Below are 10,595 nucleotides of genomic sequence, written 5' to 3' on the forward strand. Positions count from 1 at the left end.
GCTGTATTTCTCTCTTTATGACAGTGAATGTTTTATGGTTTTAAATCTCTGCCTTAATGTGCTGATACTGTGGTTTTGAAGATGGTCAGGCAATACCCCTGGAATTCCAGCAGCACTCAGTTAGTGGGCAGAGGAGGAGAATATTGTAACATTACAACTAACAATGAATAATTCTCTGGTGAAAAGCAGCTGCCAAAAGACTGATGCAAGCTGGAATGACCTCGGTGAGATGAGTGTCCACACCAGAACAGAACCAGAAATACAAAGTGTTACTGAGAAGCAGCAGACAGGCAGCACTCAGAATTCCAAACTGAGGACACTGGTTATTTCTCAGACAAGAAGTACAGGATGTGGTACGCCCATGCAGGTCAGCATCTTCAGAAGAAAAATCATTTTAGACAGGGAATTTCATCCCCTTTTGTGAGAAGGAATTTAAGTGTGCATGGGGGGGCTGCTACAGGAGAATGGAAATCATGTTCATTTGCTACATCTAGTAAGGTTAGTTGTTCTTTAAAGCCATCAGATCCAATTCTGCTGCACCCTCTTTGCCTGGATTAGCAGTTTTCACACAAGTAATTTGTTTCACTCTTGTTTTCTTTCTTGCCCCAAACTGGGATTTTAAGTAGTGGTGTCCACACATCTTAGTGGTTATTTGACGTAATTATGTATATTACAAATAATTATTTTTTATGTAAGCAGAGTGCAAAGGATGAGAAAGAAGCCAGAGTACATGAAATGGAGGCCAGGCTGAGCGAGCTGGGAAAGGTTCAGCTGGTTTAGCACATGCAGCAAGAGGCTCCAGGCACTGAATGAGGCCAACTAGAAAAAGATGAGCCCCTGCAGGAGCTCCAGGCTGGGCAGAGGGAGCTAGCTGGCCTTGCAGGTAGGGAGCCTCAGCTCAGCTCCCACAGCTGCTAATTTGGGCTCATGTTAAAAATAAAAGAGCAGCCTGCTGGCTGAATCCAAATACCACTGCTGGTACAGCACGAGATTCCTGCCAGCACAGGATGGCCAGATTGCTCCAGGGAGCTGTGTCATGGCGTGGGATTCTGGCTCTGAACGGGGGGAACACAATCTTTATGGCCCATCTCACTATGGACAAAAATATTTAAAACTGCCTGGGTCAGGAGATGAAAAAAGCAGATCTAGTAAATCACGGAATAGCAACCTGACCCTTTTCTTCAAGAGCAGTACTGGATCCCATTAACCATCTCTGCTCAAATTATAGTGAAACTTTATTTTGTTGAAAATTTGCTGCAACACATATTAAAAGCTGATGTTTTAACTACAGTGTTTTCACAACTAATGTGTTGGAAGCCCCATCAAGATGTATTATCAAAATATATACAGATGCATAATATTATAAAAATACTTCTGAAATATATAAATATGTTATTTAAAATTTATAAAAAAGCAGCATCTGGACCCAAAGCAACCACCAAAATCCCAGGTTATTCTCAGTTAAATGTGCATGGCAGCTTGCCAGATCTGCTGGTGACATGGTTTACTCTCTGCATACCCTTGTACCCTCAGGAAGTGCCCCTTGGAAGCACTGCCTTTGTCACAAGTTGGCAGCAGGTCAGTATTCTTAGTCTAGAAAATTTTTTTTTTTTTTTTTTTTTTTGTCAATAATTTCAATATTTACTTTCTCTCACCAGAGGCATTTGAAGATTTGAAGAGGAATTATCAGGGTGAAATGAAGGAGGTGGAAAATACTGCGAACAGACTGAAAATGCAGTTGAAGTCAGCCCAAGCTGAACTGAAACAGGCCAGGACTGCTCTAAGGACTACGGAGGGATTTGATGTCAGTGTAACTATGGATTGAACTTCCCAAAAATCTCACACATTTGTCTTATCAACCAGAGAATGTTTGTAAGTATTGCAATCACAATCCTTGTTGTTCACTGAGAATTAACCTCGTGTTTTCCAGCTCTGGAAGCTGCAGCAAGAATGCAGAAGCAGATCACAGCCAAGAGAGGACAGATGGATGTACTACAGAGCAAGATTAAATTCTTGGACAAGGCCATGGCAAACACAGCTCAGGTCACAAGAGCTCCTTTTAGAAGTATTTCACTGCATTTAGAGAGATTTGTCTTGGGAGAAGTGCATGGGAAAAAGCAGAGTCAGTCCCTGAAGGGCCAAAACCAGTTTTACTTGGTGTCCATGGAAATCAGCCATCTGCACAGAGACAGGTCCTAATTTATATTTGTTCTTGGAAGAAGGAGAGTCATTGCAATGAGAATCAGGCTCTTACATATCAGTTCTTCCTAAAAATGTCAACTTATGTGTTCTATATCCTGACCCTGGTCCTCGGTGCTTCCCCTCTAGATTCTGAGGCAGTTCTGGATGTAAACTCTGTGTCAGGTCTGTCTATCACCATCAGACCTTTTCCACTTTCTGTGACAAATCACTCAGTTATCAAGAGCTGTAGTTCACTGAATAATCATTTACAGCTGTTCACTGTAACCTGTCCTATTTCTTCACTGGCTTGGGATCCTGTGGATCCTGAAGCTTAAAATTCCAGTTTCAAAGTGGAAAATTTCAAAATCTGAGATGTTGTTTCACTGAGGGCAGTCCAGTTGCACTTTTCCTTGTAAGGCCTTTCTTCTTGTTACAGAGTGTCATCTTTGTGCAAGATGCAACATCTAAGCTTCTCAAAGGGCTAGTTCAGATATTTCAAAGATTTTTTTAAAAATCTACAGGATATAAATGTCAATAATTTATAAAATTTTGGCTCATACTATGTGCTCACCTTAAATTCAGGAGAAGCCTTACCTCAGAGAAGGAAATAGTAAACTAAGTCAAAAATTGAGCTGTAGCAGAGCAGAGAATATCGGGATTGCTGGGGACCTGGAGATCCTGATATCACAAGACAAATGGTTGAAAGAAAAACTATTGAGGATGGAGACAGCCTTGATAAGGTCATGTAAGAAAACTCTCACTTCAGGGAGACTTCTGGAGGTTTTCCTCTACAGTCATCTGGGAAGAGAAGGGTTGGATTTAATATGTTCTTTTCACATGTACTGTAAGATCCTCACCTGAAGGGTTTTTTAATAGTAAAAGGCTTTTATTTTCATTGAGAGATTTCCTGTTTTACTCCTTATTAGCTCAGGGAAATCCAAACTACAGGAAATTTAAAGTAAATGTGTTGTGCAGGCTGTAGAACCTTCTACTGACTCTGGGCACAGCTGCTTTCTCTGGTCTTCCATATGTAGGAATTTTCACAGACCATGATGTTGTTTCATTTGCCTTTTACGTTTCTTAGGTGAGATTTCTGTTGCTAGTATACCTGACTCCTCAGGTTAGGTCTGGTCTGACTGGCACAGAAATCCCTGCAGGGAAGCTGCTGTCCTTCCAGAAGGAGGAGACCTCTCAGGATTCTAACTCTTTTGGATGCAAGGTGTCATTCTCAAATTCCTTTTGAAAAATGACAGAAGAATTGTGATACGTCCTCCCGAGTGTAGCATTTCCTACTTTAGGGGCTTGTCACTGGGAGCTTACCTTTCTTGTACAACAAATTACCTTACTTGTAGGACAACAAAATAGTAGATGGAGTCCATACTGAGATGGATAGAGGATGTTTTTGACTTTTGCCTTATTTCTCACCATGGACTCTTCAGGCTGCAGTGAGGCTGCTGCTCTAAATGAATGGTACCTTGGGAACAGCAGTTTTATCATCAGAAATTATAATTCATTTTAGTGCCCCACCCCAGCTGCTGGCTTTGAAAGGGGAACAAAGTGCTCTATTCAAAATACAGCTCCACATAAGCAATACAAAAAGTGCTTCAGAGGACAAATGAGCAAGGTGGGGAATTTTTACTGTTTTTCCTCAGGAGCTGCAGGGCCCAGACTACTCCTCAGCTTCTGCTTCAGGGAAGCTGCAGGACGTTGTGCCCTTGTCCCACCTGCACTGTGCAGTCCAGCCCTGCACCTGCCCAGCTCTGCCCTTCGGGTGAGTGCCTGCCTCCACATGAACACCAGCATGTCCCAAACAGCAAAAATAACATGGAATTTCTACATGGGAGAGCATCTGCTCAGAGCATCCAAGAGCAAATTCCTAGCACCAAAGATGAAATAATTTATGTAGCTTCACATGTGCTGTGTCCTTTCAGATCTCTTTTTTTGCGTGTGTGTGTGTGTGTAAAAAACAATGGGACAACTAAAAAATTCTATAGATTGTGCTAAGAGTTTATTTTACCTCTACCACAAATAACATTTATGAACTATTAAGTTTGAAGGTACTGATCTGTAAGAGGTTTGGTTTTCACTTTTTATTTTTTTCTGTAAATCACATTTGACAGTGAAAATAGGTTTGTATATAGCTCTTGATACATTTCATCATCTGCTTGATATTTGAATCTTCCTCCAAGCTGGCTTTCATTGATTTGGATCAGTTTTATCCACATCATTGTTTTTTCTTTTGGTTTTGTACGTCTACATTTAGATTTAAGTTAAATTCTGGTGTTGTTCTGATTTTTCATTGCAGAAAACGTTAACTCTAATCTCTCATTACAAAAAAAAAAAAAAAAAAAAAAAAAAAAAATTTAGCTACTTTCTTTATAGATTTTGTATAAACCTCCAGAAGTGATCTGATGTATCTCCCAGGTATCTTCATTAATTTCAGCCTCAAAATCTGTAGGAGGCCACAAGTTAGTGCAGGCAATTTTCAGGAATATTTTCTGGTTTACTTCCTGATGTGGTGGCAAACATTTACATCAAGGACCAAAGGATAGTTCCTTCTGTGAAATCCCTGCAGCATCAGGCACCTCCATTCTCTTTTCTCTGAGTTAACCAATTTATACTTCTGAAGCTAAAGAAGGGAAAAGGACTGATTTTAATTCAGTACTACAGTGAGGACCCAACAGGTTGCAGAAGCACTTGAATCAAAGTCTACTTTAATCTTCTTGGTTCCTGCATCATTAGTTATTGGGCAAAATGAAGCAGTTCCAACACTTGAGACAGACTCTGCCTGGGTGATAGTCTGGTTTCCTAGCTGGAATGTGGAAAAGGAGGATTTGGTCTGACTCAGTGTTACTTTGACCCATTATGAAGCTGAGGATTTGCTCCCTATATAAGCCCTGCTGAAATCAGTGCGTTCACATTAAAAATTACCTTTTTTTTAAAATAAAAATGGGGTAGCAAAGTGTTTCCAACCAGTTCCATCTCCAGATGTAGCAAAGGTCAGTGGGAGCAGTGCATTGAACATGTAAAATGCTGAAAAATCCAGTTCTCAGCAGTGAAAAATCCAGTTCTCTGCAGTGAAAAATCCAGTTTTCACTGAAAGAAAGAGTTCTTTGAATCCAGGCCTTTGCCTCAAGTCTGGAGCAGTAAAATGAGAATAATATTGCACTTCATGTCCAAGATGGCTGTGGCAATAAAGGGGTTTGTATCTGCAGACAGCTCAGCTGCTACAGGAATGAGTGTCTGGAAAACATCCACCCCCAGGTGCTCCCACATGTCCCTTCAGTTCTGTGCCCGTACAGCCTCAGTCTGTGCCCTATACATCAACACCTGAGGTCACAGGTTAAAAAGGACAGACCAAGAGTCAAGGGGGAAAAAATAGGTGCATTTGGATGAGCTGAGGTAAGAATTGACAACAGAGTGCTTTTGTAAATACTTTTTAACTGAATTATTTTATTTCAGAAGCCTTGCAGGCTGGATATTCTGAAGGAAGAACCATTGCAGGATCTAAAGAGGATTCTTCAAGAATTAACAAGCCCAGACAGTGACATTCCCTCCATGGATCTCAGCAGCCTTTAACAACCATGAGGAGTGCAGTGTAAGAATAATATTTATTTCTTTTGGGTGCTGTATATTTAGAGTGCCCTCAGAAACTGGGATCTGACTCTCAATGTGCTTCAGGAGCAGTGTGGGACGTGTTTTTGCAAGGTCAGGTTTACACATAAACTTGAGATAATCTGCCAGCTGCCAAAGCTTCTGTTGTTTGCCAGGCTACTCAGATGTTTTAGGTGGTAGAGAAATAGAAGGTGACCACACCATTTGCCTTTAGTGCTTGCTTTTATTTTTGTTCAGAACTCCTTTCTTCTTTTCCTGCCATATGTAAATATCCAAATGCAGGAAAATACGTAAATATCCAAATTCAGGAAACATGATAATGACAGCGGTACATGAAGTTGAAAATCGATACAGCACAAATTCTGATGATTCTAATCCAGATCATTAGGATACTTCATAAAAGAAAATGTTATTAATGAATTTCGATTAGGATTAAATCAGAACTGCAGCTCAAGAGGTTGCTACTGCAAGCATAGTGGGAAAGCACAGTGAGAACTTTAGGATTTCTCACTTTAGGACAGTGAGAAGTGCTTTCACTCAGCAGAGTAACCTGCTCCTGACAGTACTCATTTGAGGTTCAGTTTCTAGGGTTTTTTTAATACAGCCCCAATCCCGAGCATGTTTGTGTTGTTTTATTCATAATGCTAAGAGCTTCCTGGGAATTATAAAACAAACCTTTCATGTCACTTTCATCCCTCTAAACAAGAGCTCTGAAATATTTACATTGTTTGCTTTTAATTTCCACATGTAAGACCTGGAGACTCCATATGAGAGCTTCACATTCTCACTGTGGATGCTGGTTAGCATGACCAAACTTTAGCATAATCCTTCCAGAATGCAGGTTTTGCCCTCATTTTGCCTTCAGGGGTCCTTCCCTGCTCATATCCCACAGATCTTTGGTCCCAGGATGTTTCTCTGCTCCTTACATCCCTTGGTAAGTTTTCACAGGCAGCATTGATGTTAAACTGGAACATTACAGAATATTATAAAGAATATATCCCAAATACAGTCTCCTTTTCTAAGAAGTTACTCAAATACCTCTGTGCAGGTGCTATTACAAAGTCTTCATTGCACTTGCTGCAAAATCTTAGTGTGTCTTGGTGGAAAGCAGCTCCTCAGAGGTTGGCACACGCACACTCAAAATGGATAACTTCCATGTTACTTGTGTAATTGCCATCAATAGCATTATCACATTTTTGGAGCCTAAATTTAGGCTCCTGAGTTCTTTATTTGGATATTTAGATATGGATGGGCTTTTTAAAGGAATAAAAAAATGCTGTTAGTTTCCTTCTGAGTGCTGGATGGTCAGTATCTTTTAAACTGTGATAACATGAATTCTGTTATCTAAAAGAAATATGAGGATATGGCTTTGAGCACCAGGGTTTGAAGATATTAATCTTAACTACCTTGTCTTTTCTTGCCCATAAATTATCCATTCTGTGAAAATTGCCTGCAGACACTTATATTGTTCTCTGTTTAGAATTTAAGCCACTGTGCTTCAGAGATAAGCTCTGTTCATTGTGAAGAGTAACTGCTCTGGGTATTCTTTTTGTACTTAGAAAATCTCCTGGGTAGTTACTGTCTGTCTTCTAGCAAACCAACTGCAGCATCCAGGGATTTTCCTAGTATCCAAAACAGCTGCAGGTAGGGGTTTTTAATGTAGAAGACTTGAGAAGTAGTTGAGCAAGGGGAGTCTGTAATGGACAGGGAGTCTTGGGTTGTGAGCAGCCACGACATTCCTTGTTTGGGAAATAAACAAGGAATAGAGAGAACAAAAGCCATTTTGACATGCCAATGACTTCAACAGAACCAAGCAGGTTTTGTAAGGAGGCTTCAGTCTCCTGTTTGCACGGGGATCCCTCCTCAGGTATGTGCTCACTGCTCTTTCCTTGGACATTTCCTAGGAAATGCATCCATCTGCTTGGCATTTATCCCCAGGCTATTCCCTTGGGAGGGCAGATCCAGAGTGAGATCTCCAGTAGTTTTCCTCTTAACTACTCCACCTGATGAGCTTGCAGCTGACTCTGCTGCCTCACCTGAGCACAGCCCAGCCCCAGGGAAGGTTGGCTCTCCAGAGGGAGCAGCCACAGCCCCACAAAGGGGAATGTCCAGTCCCATGTCCTGATCAGGGCACCTTCACCCTCTCCCAGTTCTGTTCAAGCAGAAGGTTTATTCTGTGATAAATGAACTGTCAGTAAAGCATAGCAGCTAATTAATTAGTACATTAACAGTGAGAAGATAAATTCCACACACCACTAATTTTTAAGGTCTGGTCAACTGCCTGATTCAAATTAAAAGGCTGTAAGGATGCTTGACACCAATATTTGCAGTAAAATATATTTGTAATAGCTGTTGTGGTTCCTGTAACACATTTAGTAAAGTTCTGGGGTTTACTGAAAATGTTGGTGTAGATTTTATTTTGTGAGAGCTTCAATTTAAAGGGAACATTTAGATGATTTATAATGGCCTTTTTATTATTATTGATGATAATATTATTACTATTTTCCCTAGCTTCTCACCCTATGGAAACTAGTGAGCCCACACCAAAGAGGCTACAGAACAAGATGGAAAGCCTGCAAAGCTTGGTGGAATCATTACAAATAAAAAAAAACCAAGGTGCCAGTATTTACCAAAAATATTCCTGTTTTATTGAAAAAACACACACTCTCCAGAAACTATTCTTGGTACCTGCCAAAGCACTACCTGTGCTTTTACTAGCACACACTAGTTCTACTAGCAGTACCCACTTCTGCATTATCCTGCTCCTGGGAGAGTAATTAGATTACTTCACAATGCCCCTTAACTCTAATAAGCTTCAGGATCCTTAACATGTCAAACATGGCAGCTGTTCAGGGGTATCCTTGTGTGCTGTCACAGCCAATTACTGGGAATTTTTCACAAGCTGATGACGTTTTCATGGAAACTGCAAGGTTTCCAAAACTTAGTTGCATGAGGTCCTGGGATGGCAGCATGCCAAATGAGATGGGGTTTATTTTCTCTGCACTTTTTCTTAATGTACATTCCAGTCTCTTCCCCCTTTTCTCCTTTAAGTCTCATTGCACAGATTTAGGAAATTATTATTTCCCCTCATCACACAGTGCATTTGTGTCAGTGACCTGATGTAGGTAAAACTAATTAAGTTATTGATATAAATAAGTCAAAGGTAAGTGTTCTCATTTTTGTTCTTTGCCATCCGTATTAATATCCTTAGAAGTTTTTCTATATTCTATAAAGAAATGCAAACTGAAGCTGCATTTGAAAGGGCTTGGTAGGCACAGCATAGCTTGTTATGGGAGGACTTTCTGAAGCTTCAGGTGGCTGCACCTGAGACCTCAGCCTTTGGAATACAAGGTGGTGTTCAGCTAATCTGTTCTTCTGCTATTTTCAGCCACATCTCCAATGATCTTCACAGGAGGTGAAGACAAAGAAATCCAAGGAAAAGGAGAGACACCTGTCCAGGTGAAGGCACTGTATGCATTAGTGACTGCTTTCATGTAGGTACATTGTGTTTAAAATAAGATACGCTTTTAAAAATTATTAATAATAAAAGCCCTTACAATTTTTTAACTCTTGTTTATAGCGTTTATTTTAAATAATCAGGAAGTACAGAGTAGAAAGAGACCTTAAGGATATTCTCATTCCAACCCCTTGTCATGGGTGCGGGCACCTTCCACTATCCCAGGTTGCTCCAACCTGGCCTTGGACACTTCCAGGGATGGGGCAGCCACAGCTGCTCTGGGAAACGTGTGCCAAGGCCTCCCCACCCTCACAGGGAAGAATTTCTCCCTATATCTGAGCAAAATTCTTCCTCTTGAAGTTTGAGTTCCATTCTGTACTGTGATTCATTTAAGCAGAATGGACTCATCAAACTTTAGCTCAAGTCTTGTCTGGGGAGAAGAAACTACTGAGTTGTTCCTAAGATGTCCTCAGTTACTGCCAACAGTATTTTAATCTGAGGAATTTTTTTAGATGTCCTAATAATTTTTTACACTGTTTTGGGTAGTTTTTGCAACTGTGTTGTGAGCTCAGTCAAAATATCAGTAAAAAACATCACCCGTGTCCTAGGAATTGGTTGCATTGAAAATGAAAGGATTGGTTTAGATAGCACCATGTATCACATTTCAGACTTGCCACACATATTGGACAAATCTACCAAAATTTTCTTAAGAGGAGAGTCACATGTAGAGAATAAGAACCCCTGGGAAAAGTAAGTGCACTCCCAGTTGTGTTCAACGAGCCAAGCTAGAAAGAGTTGCAGAAGCTGCAGCTGTGTGCCAAGGGCAGGGAGCAGAGAGCCAGAGGTAAGAGAGGGACATCTGCCAGCCCAAATCAGCAGTCTAACATCCTTTAGCTGGAATCCAGCAGAGGTGGGGACAGGTCTGGGCTTCTCCCCTGTCACCAGCAGCAGGCAAGGAGCAGCTCATAGGCACATGAGCCTTAGAGCAGCTGAATAGATGCTGCCTCTGCACTTGTTATTCCATGTCATGCAGGTGGATGGCACAGGACTGCTAGGCCAAGCTTGCCCACAGCAAGGACACCACAGATGGCAACCAACCCCCAGGAGGGAAAACCTAACACCAGGCTAATATGTGGAGAGACTCCAAAGGGTAAGTTCAGCTCCCAGAGAGAATGTGGGATGGGCATGGGTTTTGCAAAGCAAACTAGCTGCAGTGGAGGTTTTTGTGGGAGACTTTAAAATGGTTTATGCCCAGTCCCCTCAGGCTGTTTGAAGCGATCATCATCCAGCTGCAGCATTCAGCATTTGTGCACCAAACTACTTCACAAAAAGGAATAGTTTA

General features: G+C 41.1%; 1 protein-coding gene across 1 annotated transcript; it reads left to right on the forward strand.

The window, feature by feature from the left end:
• Positions 1–1,360: 1,360 nt before the first annotated feature.
• CCDC158 (coiled-coil domain containing 158) lies at positions 1,361–9,294 on the forward strand (the record flags this gene model as incomplete). Its single annotated transcript, XM_083861099.1, has 5 exons — positions 1,361–1,808; positions 1,931–2,043; positions 2,764–2,926; positions 8,308–8,412; positions 9,185–9,294. Exons 1-5 carry the CDS (start codon positions 1,697–1,699, stop codon positions 9,292–9,294), a joined length of 603 nt encoding a protein of 200 aa, XP_083717225.1. The 5' UTR covers positions 1,361–1,696.
• Between the last annotated feature and the right edge of the window lie 1,301 nt (positions 9,295–10,595).

Source organism: Zosterops lateralis (assembly GCF_965231275.1).
Source record: "Zosterops lateralis genome assembly, chromosome: 5".
NCBI classification, from domain to species: domain Eukaryota; kingdom Metazoa; phylum Chordata; class Aves; order Passeriformes; family Zosteropidae; genus Zosterops; species Zosterops lateralis.